This window comes from Meleagris gallopavo, chromosome 13 (assembly GCF_905368555.1).
Source record: "Meleagris gallopavo chromosome 13, MGAL_WU_HG_1.1, whole genome shotgun sequence".
Taxonomy (NCBI): Eukaryota; Metazoa; Chordata; class Aves; order Galliformes; family Phasianidae; genus Meleagris; species Meleagris gallopavo.
Window position 1 is genome coordinate 1,171,457 of NC_139416.1, and position 23,351 is coordinate 1,194,807.

General features: G+C 49.2%; 1 protein-coding gene across 14 annotated transcripts in view; it reads right to left on the minus strand.

Annotated features, from left to right (window-relative positions):
* The window catches only part of HYDIN (HYDIN axonemal central pair apparatus protein), a 115,382-nt gene extending 95,480 nt beyond the window's left edge, over window positions 1-19,902 (minus strand). For 3 of the 14 annotated variants that reach the window (XM_085235088.1, XM_085235087.1, XM_085235086.1), the window contains exons 1-5: window positions 11,707-11,736; window positions 7,674-7,805; window positions 6,631-6,756; window positions 5,483-5,602; window positions 2,704-2,838 (exon numbers count right to left, since the gene is read on the minus strand). In XM_085235088.1, the coding sequence (XP_085091214.1) occupies window positions 2,704-2,838; window positions 5,483-5,602; window positions 6,631-6,756; window positions 7,674-7,793 (501 nt within the window). In that variant the 5' untranslated portion in view covers window positions 7,794-7,805; window positions 11,707-11,736. Of the gene's footprint in view, window positions 1-2,703; window positions 2,839-5,482; window positions 5,603-6,630; window positions 6,757-7,673; window positions 7,806-11,644; window positions 12,847-12,900; window positions 12,999-13,319; window positions 13,442-17,960; window positions 18,125-19,324; window positions 19,534-19,795 lie in introns of those variants that run through there. The other 11 variants (XM_085235077.1, XM_085235084.1, XM_085235083.1 and 8 more) reach the window with 11 other exon arrangements.
* Between the last annotated feature and the right edge of the window lie 3,449 nt (window positions 19,903-23,351).

The following is a 23,351-nucleotide window of genomic DNA, read 5'->3' on the forward strand; positions in this document are numbered from 1 at the left end:
TCACATTAAAGTTGATGTCAGCATGACAGTAATTAACTGCCCAATAAACCAGCAAATTCAGGTGTCAGCTGAGCTGCATAACTGGTAAACACGTTGCTGAATTCCTTGCTGCAGACAACTGGAGAGCCAAGAGGTCCTGCGGGGTGGGGTCGTATGGGAAGTCTATAAGGGAAGCTCCCTGCTGGAACCACGGTACCATAAGGGCCATTAAATGAAGGCTGGAGGGTGATGACAACACCACAGGAAGATGGATTCCCTTTCCCCAGCCACCAGCTCACAGGATGCTTCCTTTTATCCTTTTGTCCCAGGTTCACTGCCTCAATCTTCCGTCCCCGCTCCCCACCCTACAAGTCTGCTCAGAAGTGCACTTGGAATAGCAGAACAGCCCTAGCAGGGCTGGCCTGAATTTTCAGGAAGTTAATTCCAGTAACACAATAACTCAACATCCTGTCATATTTCATATTATCAATGAGCATTAGTGCAGTCTCCGCTGAGCATCAGAAATGAATTTTGCAAACCTCAGACTGAACTCACGTTGCCTGCAAACATTGTATTGCTACAGCAAAAAGAACAAGGAAAAAAACCAAAACAGATTAAGCTGTGCTATGTTTCTGGGCACTTCTCACCTCCTTCTTCTCAGATAATCTATAAGAAAGCTGAAGGACACGATGCATATCCCTGCCCACTGCTTGTTTGCTGCGCAGCCCATAATGGCAGGACACGTTGTGGAGCCAGAATGCAGACACAGAAATCAGAGGCAGCGAGAGTAACTAATTGGAAATGTTGCCCAACAGAAGAATTACCCATTTGTATTTACAACATGGGTGCCAATACACAAGACGTGTCGGCTGCGCGCTGGCTGTGACAGCCCAGCCATGTGGCACACTACCAGATGGCTGCGAGGCAGCAAGGAGCTGCTCATTTTCCAGAAAGGGCTCAGGAGACACGTGGCATTTTGGCCACAAACCACTTGTGTGCTCCTCTTATTTAGGGCTCAGCACAGCCCAGCTCCGTGCTTCACTCCCATGAATTAGCAGTGAGAGCCAAAGCGAGGAAACCCTAAGTCCTACAGTCGGAGGTGTTGGTGCCCACATCCCAATTCTCCGCATCATCCACGGGGTCACGGAGCATTCAAGAGGCAGCAGAGGTGCACAGTTGAAGTACCAAGTGCCACCCTTCTCCAGTAGGGCCACATCCAGGGGGAAGATCTCCTGACCACATTACTGACGCATTCCTAAAGCATCGGTCCTTCGTGCTCTCTCAGTTCTCCCTCTGCTTCTGGTGATGTCCCCATATTGCCCTGCTGTCTCTCTAAGTTTGAAGAGTGGTGCTCTGCCTTCCATGGGCACCAGTTTTCTTCTTCCACCTCCCAAAAATGGACGCTCAATAATTAGTACAGATAAATCACATTTTAAAGTCACCGGCGTACTTCACAAAGCCTAAATCATAGATTAAGTTCTTGGGTAGTTTGGAAAACTGCCCCAGGCCAACCTAATTTTTACCCTAAATATTAATGATGTTAAATGATTTCTCAGACACTCCAAAGGAACAGATTATTCCCCAGGCATGTGGAGCTAGGGACCACAGGGTATTTCCTCTTTAGTTTTCTCTATCTGCTGTTTGAGAAAGGGACAAAGTGCTACGTTAAATCAGAATCAAGCGAAGAAAAGAAGGCAGCAACACCCAAAGAGACTTCTGTCCTGGTGCAGAAATGCACGTGGTGGCATGGAATGGGAGCCCCATGCACAAGGACACAGTCACGCCAAGATCACAAGTTTGGGACATCTCTGCATGGAAGAACAGGGCAGATGGAACCTGCCCATTTATTCCTACATATGCCTTGTCCTTCGCATCACTCCAACCTCCTGCTGGGTGAGGAATGTCTACAGCCTGTGCCAGGCTGGCTCAGCCACACGCAGAGCTTCCTCCCACCCAGGCTCACAGCTGGACTGTGGCCAAGCATCCCTGGGGATGGCACAGCTGCAAAGCAGGGTAACAGAAGGGATGAATGAGCATCATCTTCACTCCAGCCCTGGGTGAGGCAGGGAAGTGGCTGCCAGATGAGAGAGAGAAGCTCTTTTTGGATCTATTTATTTCTGTAGTATTTTCCATATTAATTAAAGCCTTCTCTAAGAAGAAAAAGATTACTTATCAACATTCTCCCCTGCCATTTTCTTTGCTTTCCTACTCTTGTGTGCATCTCCCCCGGGAGGCCTCCCCACCACAAAAAGTGGAGTTTCCCCACCCCTGAACCCAAAAGACATTACATTAAACATCCAGGTTGGATATTAGGAACAATTTCTTCTCCAAAAGAGTGGTGAGAGACTGGCACAGCTGTCCAGATAGGTGTGAGGTCACCACCACTGGAGGTATTCAAGAATCGTAGAGATATGACACTGATATGGTCAGTGGGCACGGGGGGGTGGGCTGGGGTTGGACTTGGGGATCTTAGATGTCCTTTCCAACCTTAATGATTCTGTGATTCTACGTGCCTCTATGACGGATGATTTTAAGAAATGTGTGAAGAATCAAGTCTGAAATAAGAGCTTTCGGCCTATGAGGGCACAATCTTACCCTGGTTGAAGAGTTACCCAACCCCACTGAAATCAGTGCTGTTCCCCAAAAGCCACACCTCAGGCTTCAGGAACTGGAATTTGATGCCAACCAAAGACGTCAACCTCCTGTGACCTCCCAAGGTCTCACCTTGTTCTCCTCAGGGGTGAAAAGGATGCGGAAAGTGGAAGGCATGCCAGGTGCAACCTTACGGCACACGTCACCAGGACTGATCAGCTTGAAGTAAGGCGAGCTCTCCAAGACGACCTTCACCAGCCGAGGAACCTGCAGGAAAGACATGAAGGTATTGGATTTTTTCTCTATTTCTACCTAGGTTGCAAAGATATGATCCTGTGCAGCTCACATCCTTCCCCAACTGCCTTTGCAAAGCAATTTTAGCCCCAGAGGTACACACAGCTGATACACTAGGAGTACAAAGCGCAGAACGTAGGAAGACAGAGACAACCACAGAAGAAAAGAGATGTGGCTGAGAGCTGTTAAAAAGAGTTGTGAAGAAGCAAGGGAGCATGGGGGAAAACTGGTCTAGAAGATGAGAGCAGCCAACTTGCCAAAATGATGGAGAGCTGCACTACCCTTGCCTAGAAACCCCCTAGGCTGTGGGCTGTGCGTACCAATTATGGGCATCAAAGACATTTTCTGCCTTAAGATATGTAACCAGCACTGACTCGGTGTGTGGGTTGGTCATTAAAAGCCAGTCTCAGCCCCAGACAAGTGAGCAGGTGTATCCAGCTGCACAGATACCAGAGTTCCAAGTTTCATCTCAAAGCCTCCAACAGGCCACTTCAGCCAACAGGCAGCTTCACCAATCAACAAACCTACCCATTGCACACAGATGCTTTGGTTGCTGAGTCCCCTTGAAGATGAGCACCTTCAGCAAAAGCCACCTGTGACACCTCAGAGGGGAGACAGGAGCAGCCTGAAGGCAGAAAAGCAACTTCACAAGAGACGTGAGCAGTATGTATATCAAAGCCCTTCTGTGTCTGAATCATCACAGAGCCTCTATCTGCAATATACTTCATGGGATTTTATGGAGCAGACAACCTCAAGCTACTGTGCAATATAAGTCAGTATGATTCAGAGGGATCTGGGAAACTGGGAGAAAGCTTTATGAGAACACACACAACCAAAAGCCAACTAAATTAGAATATAACAACCCCTCTTGGGATTATTATCTCCATACACTAAAATACGCCAAGGATTTTCCTCAGAACTGATCTTACTTTTACATCAGTGTTGTCCAATAGCTGAGGTCTTACTACCTTCAAAAACTAATTCATTTTGGAAAAAAAAGTTAACAATTCACACGTTGTCTCCCCCTTGTTGGGCATACAAATCCCAGGGTGCAGCTGTACAAGTTTATTATTTTTTACTGGGAACAGCAGAGATGTTGATGCAGATGTTCTTTTCCACTTGAGAAAGCATGAATAGAGCAAATGAACTGCTTGCCTGTTGGCTGGCACCTGGCAAAGACAAACACTATGGAGTGCCACATGGGTAACGGAGCAGCTGAAACCAAAAGACTTGATGGAAATGAAGCTATAGCAGGAGAGAAACTGAGGCAACTCTTAAACAGAAAAGGAAATTTTTATGGTAAAGGGTCCATGCAGACTGCACAAATGTTATTCCTTGGGTGCTCCTGCTGCCTCTTTCCAATATTCCCAAGTTAAATGCTAGACAAGGAAAACAACAGAGCTCCCTAGGAATAGCTGACACAGTACAAGGCATCCATCCTGCCAAAGGCTCTTCCATTTCCAAGCTGTTGTCTCAGGATGTAATTGGCTCCTTCTTGCTGCTCCTCCACCTACTACACCCTCCAAGAGCTTTTTGTTTACCTGTGTATATCCAGCAGGTAGAACTGGAGAGGGCTCCACACATCCACTTTCCTCCCCCCTGTGCATACATCCCACTGCTCGTATATGATGAGAGGGAATGGCCCCAAGATGGGCCAGGGAAGGCTGGATATTAGGAACAATTTCTTCTTGGAAAGAGCAGTGAGGCAGTGGCACAGCTGCCAGGGAGGTGGGGAGTCACCATCCCTGGAGGTGGTCAAGAACCATGGGGATATGGCACTGAGGGACGTGGTAGAGTAGGTCGGGGTTTGACTTGGCAATCTGAGAGTCTTTTCTAACCTTAATGATTCCATGATTCTACATGCCTCTGTGCCAGAGCTGTATCTTTTATCGCATCTTTTTTTTTCTGACCTTCCTCAGCTACCAGTATGTTTATTTCTATGTGCCAAGAGAAATCCCTGCACGCACGATGCTCTCCCCAGAGCACTTCCCAGCTCAGCTCCTTTCCTCCCTCCTGTCTGCTCCCACCAGCTCACACTTGGCACATGCCTCATCTGAGCAAACGTTTCCCCTGCTGAAACTGAAAAGGTCTCAATTTTCCTCTTTAAACTGGAAGTAAAATTGCTGACATTTTTCAACTTTTCCCTTCTCAACTTTCTTGACAAATCTCAAAACGCTCAGAAGATTATTTCAAGTAAAGGCAGGGACCTTCAAAAGCCCATTACTCTGGGTGTGCTGTGGTTCTCCAAAGGGAAAGCAGAAAGCCACATTATCTTAGAAAAGCCTGAGCAGAACCAAATTAAGCTTCGCAGTAACCTAAAAAATGCAACTCTGGAGGTGAAGCACAATCAAAGAAGATAAGAACTGTGCAGCCCTCAACATGCCCATCTGTCCAGAGCTTTCAAGAGGAAGGATGTTGTCTCAAAAAGCTCCTTTGGGTTAAAACCCACCCATGCATGGTCAAAACTAGTGATAAAAACTCTAATATCACAGGAACATCTCCACGTCTTTGTGAGAGGAAGAATGTAAGACACTTTGTTCTGGATATGGCACACTGCATTTCACGTCCACTACAGCACTCTCCCAGCAGTGTTAAAGACACACAGCCCAGCACTTACCCTGTCGTTGTTCCTCAGAACCAGGGGTACCTCGTAGACCTCACAGGGGACGTAGCTCTGGAACACCACCTCGGATGGGAAAGGCTGGAACAAGGTCTGATCCAGGTCAACTGAGGAGAACTGGAGATATGAGACAGCAGTGAGAGGAGCCAGTGTGGTCATGCAGTCCTAGAGAATTCATCAGAGCACTCAGGGAAGAGCTGAAGCCCAAGAGTTTGTGTAGGGCTCCAAGACCAACTCTTGGGATGAGCTTTGCTCCGAGACGGAGATTGAGTCCCACAGGTCCCCAGGTATCTCATCTGGACGTGGAGCACAGAAACCAGCAAACATAGAATAGTGCCAAAGGAGGGAAGGCCAAAAAGAAAGCAATGCAGTAAGACAAAGGCAAGTGGGTTGAGTGCTGGATGGTGGTAAAGTTCACCTCTTGTCAAGCGTTACTGGACAACTTGAGCAAGACTGGACCTGGCATCTTTGTCTCCCATGAGCTTTATGTGAAAGGATGATTTATTTCACACTCTGGGCACTCATCCAACATGCCCCCAACTCCTGTGCTGTGCAGGGCAACTCTGCACCAACCCGTTACAGGTCTCTGGCCCAGCAACCCACCTTGTGTCACACGCTGAGCAATCCTCCAGAATGAAGCACATCTGCTCACTCTGCCAGCTGTGGGTACCTAGCAGGACCACGCAGCTGGCAAATCCGGCACCCTATAGGTGTCTCAACCCAAAGCATTAATAAAATACTTTCTGTTAATCAAGCTTGAGTCATTGACATAGGGCACCCAGCCTTCAAGGGCCCACGCTGCCACCAGCAATGAAGCTGTGGCCCTAATCCCTGTTAGGGGGCAAGGATGGAAGAGGGCAGCTTGTTTCTTGCTCCATCCTTCCCCCATTCTGTGCTTTAGCAAGAGTAGCTAAGCTGCAGCACTGATTTCAGCAGTTTACTTCTATTGGCTTCAGCATTAAAAACAACCCAGCGATGCAAAAACATTTTGCCTTTCCCTCGGCACGAGGAACTCCAGCACCATCAGCGCTTCCAGAGGGCAGCAAGACCTTCTCACCCTGCTACTGAGAGAAGCTGGGGGCAAGCCTGACACACGTGCTTTAATGCCACATTAAACAGCAAGGAAAAGGGCAGGACAATGGTACCTTTTGATGGGAGGTGTCACTCATGTCCAGGAGCTGCACAATGCGGGGCCGTCGTGTGCTGTGGGTGCTGGCCAACCTCTGCTCCGTGGTGAGGGACATCTCCTTCAGGAAGGCAGAAGGAGTCAGCTGCAAGGCAAAACACAGCCAGGGCTGCAGAAAGGCCTTCCTCCTGAAAGGCTTTTCTTGTTCAAGCCCCACTGATGAATCATTTATGACTGCAGCCACTAGGACAGTCCTGGAGTCCCATAAGTTACCTGCTGAAATATTCATCACCAGTAAATTAATTATATAGAGCGGAATACACAGGCTCCAACAGAGCAGCTCTGTCCCATTAGCCTCTCCTCCGTGATTCAAAGTGACATGTTTGGGGATTTCTGCTATTTGGGCATTTGTTTCCTCTTTAGCTTTGCTGCGTGGAGCCAGTGACCTTTGAGGAGAGCAGGGAGGAGCTCTGTCTCAAGTCCCCAGCTCCACACAATGTGTTTGCATGCAGAGATGTCAGTGCTGGGCGACTCGCAGGAGAGCAGCACCATGCCAGGACCAGGTTCAGGGTCCGAGTCCTCATTTACCTTGTTCTACCTGCTTGTTTTCTGCAGGCTGGCCTCACAGACCCTATGCAGAGGTCTGCACTGATGTCTCCTCAACAGAGGGCTCAGCACTGGGTCAGCTCTGGTCGGCAGAGGGGACATTTGGGGATGAGGAAGAGAGAGTTTGCAGTTTGCAGCTCAGCAGTCACAGGTAACATCACAGCCTGTGGCTGGAGGTGTCCCTGCCTCACACCATGGGGACACAGCAAGGAGCACGTGCTGGAGCTCCAGCTGTCTTTGTGCAATACCTCATAGGCTCAGCTCAGCTCCAGTGCACACAGACAAGAGCCTGGACTTTCCCTGAATCAACACACAGCCTGTCCTCAAGCACTGCAACAGCCACCTCCAACAGAGAAGCATGGCAGCAAGGAGGGGACATGGACGATGGACTCAGGGACATGGAGGATGGATGTTTCCCACCTTAACAGCTCCCACGCGGCCACAGTTGGTACTTACTGTTACAGTCTCCTCCACCTCAGTGACCAGCTTTGGGTTATAAGGTGCCACCACTCCTTTCTGGAACCCATTGGGGCTTTTGGAGGATTCCACGGACTGGTGGAGCTTGTTGGTAGCCATGTCTCAGCCGGCCTGCAAGAAGCAGCAATGGGACTTTTAAAATCCAGAAGAGAAGTCAGACTGTAAGGTCTCAGTGCCAGCACTGACATATCAGGATTTGCATCCAGGCCGTAGCTGGATGCCTGGACAGGAGCATGCCCATGCAAAGGAGGAAGCAATACAGCAGTGCCAGCTACAACTTTGTGCTCAGAGTGTTACCAACAACCTCAAAGCCCCTGGGATCATGATGCCCTGAGCATCAATAACAGCACGCCACTTTCCTGCCTTGCCAGCCAAGTTTCTACCCTTTGTGCTGGGAGCCTTCTAACGAACAGAGCATTGAGTTCAATACTCTGATGGGGAGTTATCATTTCTCAAGGCTAATTTGGTTGGTTTAAGCTACAAAAACTACCCAACAAATATGATTCCTTCCAGGCATAAAATTACCCTGGTGCTCAAGAGCATCTCTCCGTGGAGAACAAGGGCCTTAATTTCCCTTTATTAACAACCAAACTCAAAGCTCCCTACAGGCATCACCGAGGCTGTAACAGCAGTAAGAGCATGAAACCCTTTAAAAAACATGAGCAATGAGTTAAAATATAAACACAACATGTGAAAGCAGGGCCACTGACAAATCCTCCATAAGCAACCCCAGGAAGTTCATCGCTTCATTCCTTCACTCCCCAAGCAGTGCTGTATGCATTTGTGGTAGCAGACTCCTCATGCAGCTCTAGGAAAGGACAAGCACAGAAATAAAGGACAACCCTCAACCCAAAAGGCACAGACAGGCATACGTGGTGGCTGTTTCCCTCTGCTTTTATGGGAGAAACGAGGGAGCACAGCCCAGTCCTGCAGGCACAAGGACATGCTACAGCAAGGGACAGATTTCAAGCTGGAAATAACTATTTTTTCAAGAGAAATGTAATGGGGATGATACAACATTAATCTGGATTTCTGTGCTTTATTACCGGGTCTTGAGAATAACTGGATTATTTGTTACAATTTTCTAGCTGCAATTTAACTTTGCCCGAAATTAATCCTGTTCATCATACCCACGATGTCTATTTCCATCCCCCATCCCATTACCCCCCACCTCCAGCAGGGCACAGCCACAGCCCAGGGCCTTGCTGAGCTCCAGCATGAGGAGGGGACAAGCAGAAAGAAGCCAGCCCCACTGGACAAAAAGAATCCATGGCCCCACGGAGGCGTAGTGGGGGCTGCAAGCAGCCAGAAACGTGAGGATTGCAATCCTTCTGTGCTCCAGGTCTGTTGCACCCAAGGGCTATTAATGGGTGATGCCTCTGGCTCCTGGCACCTCGGTTTTGGGTTGAGTACAGATGCCCCCTGAGCTGAGCATCAGTCCAGAACTCTGAGCAGGTTTTGATGGAAGATCCTAACATATCCCCCAAAAGCCCATGTACCAGAGCAAAAAAAGCTAAACTGAAGGTCACCAAGGACACACAGCCTTCACTCTCCCCCAAGGCTTCTTTTAACCCACAGCCAAGCCAGAAGTCTCTGCCACCACTGTAAGCTGCGCAGCAACTTCATAACTCCCTGACACCCTTCCATCTCCCCCACACGTGCTCCGAGCTCAGTGCACTCCTGCTGAGCATCACACAGCTGTCAGCCCTCCAGCCAACAGGCCTCCTCACCCCCACCCCACGGTCAGACCCTACCTTAGGGCAGGTAATCAGTGCTCCTCTGGCAGGATTCACTTTTGTGCAGCACCCAGTCCTGCTGCACAAGCAGCCCCAGTGGCTCTGGACGAGCCAGGGGGATAGGAGAAGGGCAGGGAGCCGTTGGGATGAGATGGAGCCCAACGGAACCTGGAGGGCAACTGACAGGACTTGGACGTTGGGCTGCCTGGGTGCCCTCCCCACAGCCCTCTGTTACAGCCCAGTCCTCCTTGTGGGAGCTGCACTGGCTCCCCAAAGCAGAAAACATCATGAGGGATGAGGACATATAGCAACAAAACTCAGCAACCTAGGAGTAATATGCCAAAGGAGGCACACTGACCCAGCCAAGAATTTGGGGTTTCACCTTCACCCACATCACAAACACAGATGTGGGCTCCAGCATTTGTGGCTTTGGGACTGCTTCAGCTCCAGGTTGGTGCAGAGACTGCCTTTTGCCTTGGACTTTCTCAGTGTCCCAATGGGGCGACTTGGGCTGCGTGGTTTGCAATGCCATCCAAATGAAAAATTACAGCCCTCGCAAATCACCACAGCCCATCTATTTCTTAAACATCTCACTCTGCAGTGAATGATTGTGGCAGTGTCAGAAAGCACGCCTTCGAGTAGCATTTGTTAACATTGCTGGAACAGCAGATAAATGAATTCAGATGCCACAGACAAGGTAATCATTTCTTTAAGAGGACAAGCAAAGTTTCCACGCTGGCTTACAAAGCCAGGGTTTAATTTCTGTTTTGTCTGCCCAGAGTCTGTCTCCAAGCACAAGGCAGAGCACCTCGTTGCTGCAGCACTGGCCGTGCCTTGGGGCTGTCCTCTGCTGCTGCAGCTGCTGAATTCCTCTCTGGTGAGCTTGTTCCAATTAATGGCACTCGTAGGTGCACCAGCCAAAGCCACCCATCTTACAGGAGGATCTCAGCTCCAGGGAGCTTTTTGTGAGGCATTCAGCCCCAGCTGAACCAAATCATCACATCTGTTTGGGACGGAACAAGGAGCTCTGGGCTTGAAAGCCAACATTCAGTACTTGGGAGGAGATCTCAGCCTTAGAAACAAGTGCAGAATTTCATGCCAGAACATCTCTCAACTGATGCCCAGCCACAAACCCAAGCAGGAACCCAAGAGCCGGGGCAAAGGAGCCCCAGATGTGACAGCTTCACGTGCTCAAGGCACCAACAGATGTGCTGTAAGGCCAGGGGGAGCACCATCCGTGCTTATGGCTTCATCTCAGGAGGCAGAACTTAAGAGATGTCACAGTGGAAGCCATCAACCTCTTACACCTGGCTGGAGATGCACCCACAAGCACCTCATGCTCCTTCCCAGCAGCTCCCAAAGCAATGTTAGAGCCTCCCCTGCCCAGCACAGATGTGATTCCTGCCTTTTGCAGGCAGTTGGCACACCTGGAGCCAGCCTTCATGCTCCACCAGCTGTCACTGACCTCAGTGACCCAGCCCCACACTGCTTTTGCTCCTGCTATTGAACTCACCACCTATTTTTCCTGCTTCCAGACCAAAGCATCCTGCTGCACCAGGAAGCTGAATTCCTCAGTACTGCTGGATAAGAGCTTGATTTACACCAGCAGCTGCTACACAGCCCTGCCTTGCATGGGTTCTTTACTCTCAAGTTTTGGGCAGTGGCAAACGTGTCACTGAAATGGCCACAGAGTGAAAAGAGAAGGAATGAAAGAACCACCCTCATTAAAAGTATGGAGGATCTGAGCTCTGGATTCAGGAGACCAAAGCAACTTTCAGCTTGGATGCCTGTTCCCTCACTAGCAAAGACCAGGATCATCAGACCAGGAAAGCAAAAGGGTTTGTTGCACGATGTGGGCTCACAGCTTTTGTAGTGAGTCTTTGCAAGAAAGGTCTGCAGAGCATCTCCCTGCTCCCAGATGAGCTGCATGAGTGGTCAATAAAAGGCATATATCAGCCTCTGACTCAGTGAGTGCTTGGCTCATAACCCAGGCTGGGGTCACACAGCCAACCTAACCCCATAGATCTGTAGGCAGAAGGCAGGGCTGCGTGCTCGCATACAGCGTGTGAAGTCAAACCAAATGAGAAGAAATAAATACCACATTTCTTTAGACATTAAGGAAAAAAGAGAGGGGTTGGGATGAAGGCAGCTCCCTGTCTGCACGTGCTGTGACTGCAGGCTGGGAGCTGGTCCCCCACCAGCTGATTGCCCTTCCCTGCTCATCAGCACACTCCGCACTGCAGTATGTGGAACCCAGCTCTTCTTGTAGCACAGACCCATCTGTGGCTGAATTCTCCTTTGGTGTACACGCTGTAAATCTTCTTTCTCCTTCCTTCTGCAAAGACAAAGCATCTCTCTGGAGTAATTGGATAATTGGCCTTTCTATTATGCTTTGCTGGAAGAGGAAGACAGGAGATCCGTTAAAACCTCGCATCAGGATGCTACTGAACAATTTTGTTAGTCTAAATCATCTTGCCCCGTTCAGGCTTAAGTAGCAAGATCACATTTCTTGCCTAGAAATCGCCTGCTTAGCCATAATTACCGTATAAACAGCACCTCAAGAAAGCCAAGAAAGGAGAAGCAGAGCTTCCAGGACCAACCTCCAGCCCACTGCTATGTGGCTGAGTGCTTTCTAAATCAAGTCACACTACCCAAGAAGCCTCACCACCACCTTTACATTCCACTCCCTCCATATTTTATCACTTAGGTGCTGTCACCCTGCAATTTATCACAAAAGCTCTACCACAGCTGAGATAATTAATAGCAGGCTGATATTATGCCTCCCATTTGACTAAACTTCAGCTCTCAGCTGGCCATTAGGTGGCCCAAATTCTTCTCCAAGGTCTTCTAGAGGCTCTTTGGCTCCATATATTACGACTGCAGCTCCTTCCTCCAGCACTTACAGTGCTGTTTGCCCTTCCCAGCAGCCTCTCCCATGCATGCCCAAGCAGAAAGGGAAACTGCCAGCATTCCTGGAAGTCACAGCCTCCTTTTCTGAACCACCTCCAGTTTGCAGTGCAGGCAGCAGGATGCACCCTGACCAGTGACCCCAAAGGACCAGGCATCTGCTGAGTGGCACCACAAGTTCCAATCCTGCAAGCCTCCCAGCTGTCCTGATCTGCCTTCAGCAGCTTTCCCGTGAAATAAAGCTGTATATATATTCACACCCAGCTCTCACCAGGCTGCTTTCATCTTTGGAAGAAAAGAAGTGTGAGTTCAACTCAAAGATGCCAAACTGGAGATGAGTTGGTAACTAAAGGCAGAGGAATAACTCCCCCTGACCCCACCTTGGCTGGATTGAGCTTTGGGCCAAATCCTTGGCTTCAGTGATTTCTGTCCTTGGACAAGGGACAGAGGCTGCTGCTCAAAGGAAACAGCCTGGAGGTGTGCAACAACCACAGAGATGGGGCACCGAGGAACACGGTCAGTGGGCACAGTTGGACTTGGGGATCTTCGTGGTCTTTTCCAACCTTAATGATTCTGTCATCCACACCCTCCTGGGTGCACGGTGAAGCCAAGCCTTGTGTTTTCCCTAGGCACACACAGGAACTGCCTCTTGGGAAGCCACCTACGGATGCACAGCACCAGGAGAGGACAGTTTTGCAGCCACCTCCACCTATCTGCTCCCCAACTGCTGCACTTTCCATCATCAACCTTCCCATTGTGGATTATTCCCAAGCACCTCTTGATGGAGGGACCCTCCAAGCACTGATCTGTGTTGCCACACAGGGTTAACCTCCCCTCATAGATCCGTGTCCCCTCACCCCCCCAGCACTGAAAACTGCCCTCTATTTCACCCAGCACCCCTCTCTACGGCAAAGGAGGGGACGCAACTATCACCACCTCACTGCAGTGCCCTCACAAGCCCCCCCAGGACCACTCTCCTCACCCCATGGATGCACTCACACTTCAGTCCCAAACTCAGCACTGCCGGGCTGTTGCCATTCTTGTTCCCAAAGCAACAGGACCGCCCAGCTGGGGCCACGTCACTGCCCTGGGGAGCTGCCAGGGAGGAGGTGGCCACGGGATGTGGCTGGGCAGTGGCATCCCACCGCTCAACAACCCAGATGCACTTCCCCCTTTATTCCTACTTTATTCATAACAAAATAAAGGCACAGACAGTGCCATGGAGAGACTGTCTTTCTCAAATAGCAAAGGCTCAAGGAAAAAAAGACCGTGAGCACAGCAAGCATGCAGGGGAACTTCTCCCGAACATAGAGCATCCCTGTGCTTATCCTAAGGCAGAGCAGCAGTTTGGGAAACACATGGCAGAACACAAAGCATTTCTCCCAGCTTTATCATCAGGGCCAAGTATAAAAGCACCAGCTTTGGACAGCACACAGGTTTGAATTTTGGGCGGTCTACACACAGCCAGGGGTCGGACTGGATGGTCCATGCAGGTCCCCTCCAGCTGGGGATGTTCCACAGTTACCACACAGCCCCCTCTCATAAGCACAGCCTCACAGCTGCCAACTCTTCACTGAACCCAAAGGACCCCAGATGTCATCACCGAGGAGCTCCAGGTGGTTCTGAGCTCCATATCCCTGCAGTCCACTCTAACAGATGCATTTCACCCCAGTGCCTTTGCTCCATGTGCTTGCGCAGGGTCAAACACAGGGCTTGAGCAAGCTCAGAGCTCGCCAAATTTTGCTTGAATTCCTCATTTCAAGCCATGGGTGCTTCTGCAACTAAAGAAACAGAACTGATTCGCTGGCTGACAAGACCACAGTGGCAAACTGAACTCACACAAGGTGGCAAATAAGAGCATTTCCAAATCAGATATCCAGAGATTAATTTGTCCTTTGTAGCAAGCATGAGCTTATTTCATTAAGAATCAGTCCCCCACACCTCAGACTGAGCCTTGGGCAAATGCCACTGTGTGAAAAAGTGTGAAATAATTATCTAAAATAACATGTCATCATTTCATCTTCCCCAAACACTCGCAGATGAAAATGCTTCTGCTTGAATAGCTGGAACTGCAGCCATTAACGCATTTCACCTGGGAGCCTGTGCATCCTGCTCCTGCATCACAGCCCAGGGGCTGCATAGGGAGTACAGTGAATTCACAGGGTTCCTTCATGCAAAGGCACAGAGGTTTTACTTCTGAAGATCGCTACTCGTCACGGATCAGCAGAAACATGTGCAGTAAGTAACTAATACACACGTGGAACGTCTCATTCTCACTGTGAAGTCTCCTCAAAGGATCAAGCAAAGATTCACATCCTTGCAATACTCACCCCTGCTATGCAGTACATCACGTTCCCCTCTGCCAAGCAAGCACTGCCCCACCATGCTCTGACCTAAGAGCTGCGTTACCTACAGGGTGATCCATCCTTCCCTAACGTTCCCCATACTGCTACAGGGATGAGCAAGGCATTAACAGACAGTGAACAGCAGGGTTCTGAGGTCAGGGAATCAGAGGAAGATGCGATCTGCAGCTTTTCCCAGCCGGTGCTTCCCCCCCAGTCTCAGGGCAGCAGGTGAGGGTCAGTTTATGTACCAGCAGCACACTTAGCCAGATGGACACACTTAGCTGTGCTAAGGATACCACAGCTGCCCAGAGAGGCAGTGCTGCCCCATCTCTGCAGACAGCCAAGGTCAGGCTGGATGGGGCTCTGAGCACTGATGGAGCTGTGGGTGTCCCTGTTCAGTGCAGGGAGTGGGAGCTTTAAGGGTCCCTTCCAACTCAAATCTTTCGATGATAGTCTGATTGTTTCACTTATTTTTTTCCCCACACTAGATTAAGGCTTGTCAAGATGTTGGACAAAGTTGAAGCAGTTGTTTTTCCTTCCTAGACAAGTTATCCATGAAGCAAAGCAGAGTTAACAACACAGGAGAAGCCTGGGATAGAGAAGCTCAAACAAGCTGGATGGGGTAAAATACATCCTGAGTTTGTTTTGTTTTGTTTGCAATATAATGACCTCAATTCCAAAGCCACAACTCAGTCACCCAGCTGCCCTCTCTGTCCTGGGTAACTCCTGCAAAACCCACAGAGGGGTCAACTCCCTTTGCACCCCTTCAACACCCAAACCTTTGCAGGAAGCAGGGGGCAGCTGATGCAACAAGATTGCTGCACAGAGCGTGGTGATGGAGCAGAAGGAGTGCATGCTCCCTGTGCAAAACACTGCTTTATTTGATTCTCTCAGCTTTTGCACACAAAACCCTCGGGGGGCTCCAGCGTTTTGCAAAACACATGTGCTCTGCCAAAGCTGCTTAATTTCTGAGGACAGAGAAGGTAAACACTGCAGATTATTACTTTTCCTAGCTAGCAGGGACTTGGAAGGAAATGAATACATTGCATCCCCAACAGACAGCCCAGTGGACAGCAGGGAAATGTCGCTGTACGTGCACACCATCAGCCAGATTGCCCTTCACTGCTGGCACTGGAGCAGAGGGAGGCCACAGCCAGCTCCTCCTGGAGCTTCTTCACCACAGCCGTGGTTCTGCAGACAGCGGGCAACCCTGCAATGAACCTGAAATTAAAGCCACGCTTTGCACAAACACACATGGGTTTAAGACAATCTGTAGGATGTAAAAGACTGCAGAACTGCTCTCTGACCCGAAACCCAGGCTTCACCATGCTTGGAGCTGTAGAAGTCTTAATTAAGAGCACCTCCTCAGAACATGCTGCCCTGATACAGATGTGAAAGCAGAGGAAGAGCTGTTTGGGAGCACACAGCAAGCTAGAAGAAAAGCTGAGTCCAACCCCCAGGCTCCTAAGGTCACTGCTCAAGGTAGTGAAGTAGTTTCTCAAATCAGTTTCAGGTCCCAGACCTCACACATGAGATATGAATCCTCCCCCCGCAATCAAAGTTGGTTCATGGGAGAGCTCAGAGGTGGTGCACCAACACTGCAACCATCTGGTGGGGACCCACCTGCAACAAGGACAAATGGCACAGTAATAAGTGCAGGCCAGGGACAAGGTAGAAACGCTGGCTATGCACACCCTCCTTGCTTCCTTTCATCACCAGAAACCATCATCCCATCTCTCTGCTCTCAAGAGACCACCAAGCCTACCTGCCCTCATTAAACCCCTCTCTGCTCCATGAGCTCACAACTGTTTTCTGCCACAGTACCCAACTGTTACTATTAAGATCAACTCAGAGAATCATTCCTGATCCACACTCACCTCCCATTTGGCTGCCCTTGTTTCTGACTTGATGCAGCAAGATTTTCCACTAAGATCTGCCTCCCTTTCTCCCCACTTCTTGATTAGTTGGTCTAATTAGCAAGGCTTGATGATGCTGGTACTGCAAACACCAAAAGCAGGGTCTCCAGGTAGGTTTGCACAAGGCATCTCAGAACTACCACAACTTTCTTGGCATCATTCCTGCACTAACCACACCAAACCCACAGCATCTGCAGTGTCCTATACCATCAGAACATCTCCTACCGAATAATAACTGCACTGAGATCACTTACACAACTTCATGAAGTAACAAATAATTCTCTTCAGTTCAAGCAGGATTCATATTTCCCCCCTCTCAGAGAAAGAAGGGAAATTAACTTGGCTCCTTTCAGCTACATTTCCCCCGTTTTCCTCTGAGCAATGCAATCCCACATTGCAGGAGAAAACATCGATTTTTTTGGTAGTACATACCTCAGCACACAGCCCTGGGTTTGCTTTTCTCCCTTCTGATTCCCACCATGGCAATCAGCCCTTTCCTCCCTTTTGGCTTATTTTCCATCTCATTTCCAAACCTTGCACTCTCTTCTCCCTGTCTGCTAAAGTCAAGACAGTATTTCAAACACATACGCTTCGGAGACCCTGACATTGCCTGTGCAGCCATCAAATTTGAAAAGAGTAAATTGTTTTCTCTCCACAGCTCTTCAAAACAAAGCAAAGACCATGGCCCCTGCAGGTGCAATGCCCTCTAAGGTTTTCTTTTAAACTATGGCAACGCTTCATCCAGCCAGCTGGATCAGTAGGTGAAGGCACAAGATATATATACACACACAATTTAAAAAGTTATTCACAGTTCTAGGGGAGTTTCTGATGTGTCAGTGGTCTTTTCTTGCCATCATGGCAGAGGAGTGGAGAGCCTCACCTCCCTCATACCTGGCTCTTCTCAGCAGCTGGCAGGGCCTTGCCAGAAAGTTTCTCACCCCATCCTGTGCCACCCGGCACCACAGGTTGGTGAGTCCTCTGTACCTGAGGTACAGGAGTCTACACACAGAGCATCTCTCCTCCATTGGCTCTGCTGGAGGGCAGAAACAGTGGTACCAGGCAGGGGGATGGGAAGAGGACATCAGTCCTGCCCCTAAGTCTTTTCCTCAGCTGGATGAGAGGCTTCAAGTTGCACTGCTCCTTAAACAAGAATTGGGCAGGAAGAGATGCAGGCAGTAACTTCGCAGGGAAACTGGCCTCTAGGAACCTGAGTACTACTTGGCATCCTCTCCATGGTAACACCTGGGCACCCATACCCCATTTGGATGCTCCCATCATCAGCTCCAAGGACCACACTGGATGCCACAAGCACTCCTTCATTCAGCTTCACCAGGCAAAGGAAAAAGCCCTCTCTTGCCTAACCTGATCTGCACCAGCTTGCTCAACACTTGCAGTTTCCAGCATCACTTGGCAGCTCTGCTTGCGGTAGAACTTGTCCTGAGTCCATGGAAAAGGTCCTTGGCTCTGCAGCAAGTCTGTCATCTCTCACTACCAGGACTAGTAGCTCTCACTCCTGCAGAGGATTTTCAAACACCAACATCTGGTTCTGTGATTTGAAGCAAGGGAAAAAAAAAAAAAAAAACCACCAACAGTTTAAGTGGGAGACACAGAAAGGACAAACCCAACCTGGTCCCTTAAGAGCACCTGGCACCATTACAGCAATTACAGCAGCTACAAAGCACCAGAAGCAGTGCTGTGAAGGGAGTAGCTTGTTTTACTTATCACTTGTGAAGCACTGAAGGGAAGAGCTGGTTTCCTTGCTGCTGTCAGGCCAGCTGGTGCAGCTCCCTGCAGCACAGCTCAGTGCTGAGAAATGCTGGGGCAGCCTGCAAGCATCACATTGACCATGAGAGCTGCCAGCCTTCTGCCAAATGAACTGGGAGCTTTGTTAACGAGCAGCTACAGGGAGGCTGTTCTGGGATGGATCTGAACCAATGCTTACTAATTCTTGAGCAGGGTACCTAGTGCATCCCTAAAAAGAGCCCTTGTCCCATGCTGGGAGGGTACATTTTGGCAGTGGAAGCAGAAAGGCAGTTCTCCAGAGACTGACCAAGAAAGTTCTCCTCTGAACCTCTTCCCATCTTTAACATTACCCCCATGAAATAAAGCAGCCAAAAATTAAGACAGCCCCAAACATCTGCTCTAGTTTCTCCTTGACAGAAACACTCCCCTCCATGGAAAACCAGCACTGTCATAAACATGACAGTTTGTGCCCCCAAAAGCAGAGGGGAAAGCTCTGCTTCTCAAAACAAAACAGGAGCGGAGTCACTTGTGACACAAAAGAAAGACAGACAGGTCCATGTGAGAAGCACCAACACCCCAAGGAGTGGAGAATAAGACCATTTAAATTAACTGAGGTTTTATAAGACAGTACCCATTTAAAAAAAAACAGTACCAGTAACATTTTTAAATAGCCTCAGAACAGTCAGATTTGCATCTCTGCAAGGCTCAGCACTGCAGTACAAACTTACCTGATCCAGGGCTGCCAGCCTCACTACGGTTTTGCTTTTTTACTAGATCTGTTCTAGGAGCAGCTCAAGAGGATGCAGGTTTGATTTGAGCAGCCTCTCACCAGCAAAGATGAAAGCAAGGACCTAAGTACCTCGTTTGTGACTTCCTCTCACTGAAAAGTCTTCCCAGTGCACTCCAGCACCTGATCTCATTAGAAGGGAAAAGAGGGAACAGATGGGAACATAAAAAGGAGCTGTCAGCTATCAGCCACTGACCCTATCCCTCTTCCTGCTGCAGTGGGAGTATGACTGCTGCTCTTGGAACAACAAGGCCAGCATGGGAGACAAGGAGGATTTCAGGTGGGCAATAAACAGAAGGAGCAGAGGAAGCCGTGGTAAATAAGAGCTCCTCTTGTCGGGAAGAAATTCATCTCCAATCAGGAAAGATGCACGAGGACTGTGCACGTCCAAGAACGCTTCCACCCCTGCAAACAACAAGAAATAGCAGGTCAGCTGAAACAGATCCGATGCCTGAAGCCCTCCCAGCACTCCTCTACCTCCAAGCTATCAGCAAACTCAGGTGCAAAGTCCCACTGTGCAAGCAGGGAACTCCAGCAGAGCCTTTAGGAAGCCTGCATGCAGTCCAGGCCCACAGCCTGCAGCTTGGGTACTGGAGAGCTCCAGTAAGCCTCCACAGACTCAGCTCCTATCATATATTCAAGGATACAAGACAAGGCAGTTATCTACCATCCTCCTCCAGGTGTCTGCTTCATTCCTGGCCACACAGCTTGGAAATCTGGCCTTTCTGGGCACCTTGAGATACACTTCAGAGTAACACCAGTCACCTAAGATAAAGCTGAGAGGGAACCTGTTAGCAGGTTCTACCGCATCAGCACTAAATATCCCTACAACAGGTGTGACAAGTTTAATCACAATTAATCACAATCACTCCCCCATAGCACAAAGCCAAAACAAGCCCAAACAGCAGCTTCTCACCTGGGGGGGGGGGGGGGGGGAGAGGAAGGAGGGGGATGTCTTCACCTCCACCAGACCTATCCCAGGTCTTCATTCCTAGCTTCCACAGCAGGAAAAACACCCATTTCCATACTCAGTTTCTCTATTTCTTACAAGAAAAAAATCTCTCTCCCATGCCAAAGGCAGTGCAGCATGTAAGATGGACCAAGGATGACAGCAAATGTCAGAAGCTTGCGCAGATCTAATTACAGCTGTGCCAGGGACCAGGCAACCTGACTGATCCCACAGTGGGACTCAATTTCCTTGGGAGGCAAGCCCTGCAACAATCATTAGAGAAAAGGCAAAGTCACAAGGGCTACTGAACAACTCACACTCACCGTGTGTGAGTGCTACAGAGCTCATCTCCCCTCTCCCCTTGTAATGCCTGATCAGCTCAGTGCTTTGGCAACATATGGAATAAGCTTTTTCATAGAACATGCTGCCTTTCACTAGACAAACTAGATGGGAAGAATAGGTATAACTGAGACGCCTTATCTTGTCCATATTCTTAAAGCACGCTGACTCTATCAGTGTATTGAAACATATGCTTGCTGCAGTCCTGAACAGAGCTGAGATGCCGATTGTATTGTGCATGAAAATTAAGATCCAAGCTTACCAGGCATCAGCTTTCCTCTGGCAGCTGCCTACATGCAGGTTCCTGCCCCACAGGGGACACACGGAGTCATAATCCAGGCTTGGGGTATGATGTGGAGAGTGAGATGCCCAGCTGCTTGTCTCCTACCTTGGTCACTCACCCCTAAGCCCTGAAGGAAAGGGCAAGGGAAGGGCACTGAGCATCCAGCTGGTACCATCAGCCCTCAGCATCACCTCTAAAAGAAAAACACAGCAGGGCAAATTAAAACTACACCAACACTTTCTAGAGGTATTCACTGATGAACTTAAAGAAACACAGGTCTACAGCTTCCCTTCAGCACAGCTTCAAGGCAGCTGCCTTCTTCTAACTATCCCCAGCTGCTGTTGCCCCTTTAATTAGGATCTGGATGCTAATCTCTCCCAGCCAGGTTCACATTGCTGGGCTGTTCACAGAAAGATGGTTTAAGCTTAATTTTCTTATGGAAGACAGTTTCTAAATCTGCTTGGAAATCTTTTTTTTTTTCTTCTGGCTGGTCTCACCAGAACTCCTTTAACAAACAATATCTCATTTAAAGACACATTTGGAATTAACCAAGTTATTTACACTAAACCCTCACAAGGATAGCTGGGCTGCAAAGGGAGCTGATGAATCTCCTTAAGGAGATCTGGACAGTGATGAGAATGGTCAAGAAGCCAGCCTGCAAGCAACACTTCTGCACAGCAGAAGCAGTGACAGCAATGCAGGCTACTCTGGAAGGCTCCAGCTGTGTGTAGAGCTTAGCTCCCTCCTCCACTAGCTTGCAAGCCCTCCCTCCCAGACAGAGGGATTAGATAACAAGCCTCCTTTCAGACAGGACATCACAATCTAGGATGGCAGCTGTGGTCCCTGGGCTGAGCTTCGCTCCTCTCTGCTGCACAGGAAGCTTTTCTGCCTCATTGGACACACTGTCCACCCCTGCCCTGAACTCAGGAGAGAGCAGCCTTTCCACACTGTGCTTCCTTTCCCTACCAGCTACAGTCCCTGCACATGGGGCTGCCCCCTTTTTTTTTTTTTTTTTTTTTTTATCTCACCAGCACAGCCAGCTGAAAGGCACTCAGTGCTGAGGATTCCTCCAGGACAGCAGTATTGCTCCGTCCAAACAGGCAGCATTTGCAGGGCAGGAGACAAACTGGTAGCATTTGCAGAGAGCTCTGAAGGCACATCACCTTCCAGAAGCATCCATCGTTCATCCTGCTATTCCTGGCTCACAACAAAGCTCGTTTGTTTTCTGAAAAAAGCTGAGAGAACATAACACATCCTTGCACACATCCTGTCACCCTGGGAACTAATCCTGTGCTCATCCTCCTTGATTTAACTGTCCCTTTGAGCCCACGGCACAATTTCAAGGCTTCTGGCACAAACAGCTGGCACAAAACACAAACAAGGGTCAGATAGCAAATGCAATCTCTCCTGGGGATGTTTTCCCAAAAGAAACCCCACTCGTTATGGTGATAATCCAGGTGAGCCTGAAACAGCTGCTCTTCAAGAGAACCATTCAGATTGGAAAAGACCTCTAAGTCCAACAATCAACCCATCCCCTATTAGAAAGGGGGTCAATTTCAAAGTTAAACATGATTGCATACTCTGTTAAATATCTTCCAGGATGGAAATTCCCAAACTTTCAGGTCACATAAGCCTCTATCTGCCTCTAAAATTTCCAGATACACACATCTGTCCTTTTGGACCCTGTGCCATAGCTGAAACATCCTGCATTGTTCTGGAAGCTGACCTCAGCACAGTCCTTGAAGAGAAGAAGAAAGTCTCCTGCTTTGATTGCTTTCTGTTTTTAAGCAGCCATCTGTTGAACTATCAGCCGAGACAAAATTGCCAGCTGCTTTGTACCAAAGAGGGAAGCCCGTGTTTAACTGAAAGGCACTGAGAGCATCCACCTCGTGTGTGAGCAATGAACCAATAATCCCACGGAAAGAAGAAAGGAGCCTTTTTGGAAGCTGGGGCAGGCACCGAGGCTGAGTTTCACTTCAGGTACTGCACAGACATCAGCTGAAACCTGGGGCAGCAGCACCAGCCCTCAGTACTGCACCAATTTTGTCCCTGCCCTTCTGTAGTCTGGAGCTGCTTGAGAACCTACAGCCTGCCCTGCAGCTAGGAGATGAAGATGCAGGGCAGCTCTGGCGTGAGTCAGACCAAGGCTGGATGGTCCAAATGGATTTTTCTCATTGCTCCTCCATTGCTGAGCAAGCTACACTGCCCCTGCAATGGAATACAATATGTACCTCTTCTTCACAGCCTTGCAATCCATTAGCACAAAGCTCAGTCCTCAGGGGGCACGGCTGGATCAGCACTCTGCACAGAGAGCATGTCAGGGAATGACAGGCAGAGAAGACATCAGTTATGTACTTGTTAAAGAAGCTGGGTGCTGGGATGGAAGAACAACCAAGGCTATGATAGCTAAGAACAACCTACAGTTGGTAAAAGAACAGCAAGTGCCACTGTTTAGAGGAAGAGCTAGAATCTGAGTTGCAGCAGCAGGCATGGTATGGGTTAGTTAATCCAGTGTACTATCACAGCAAACCTTTCCCTCTGCCCTGAAGGAACTGGCTGCAAACACAAAGCGTGTCCCAGTGAGAGGAAGAAGGTTCAGCACGTTTCCGATTCAAGCTTCACTGCCTCTGTAACAAACACACAAGGAAGAGT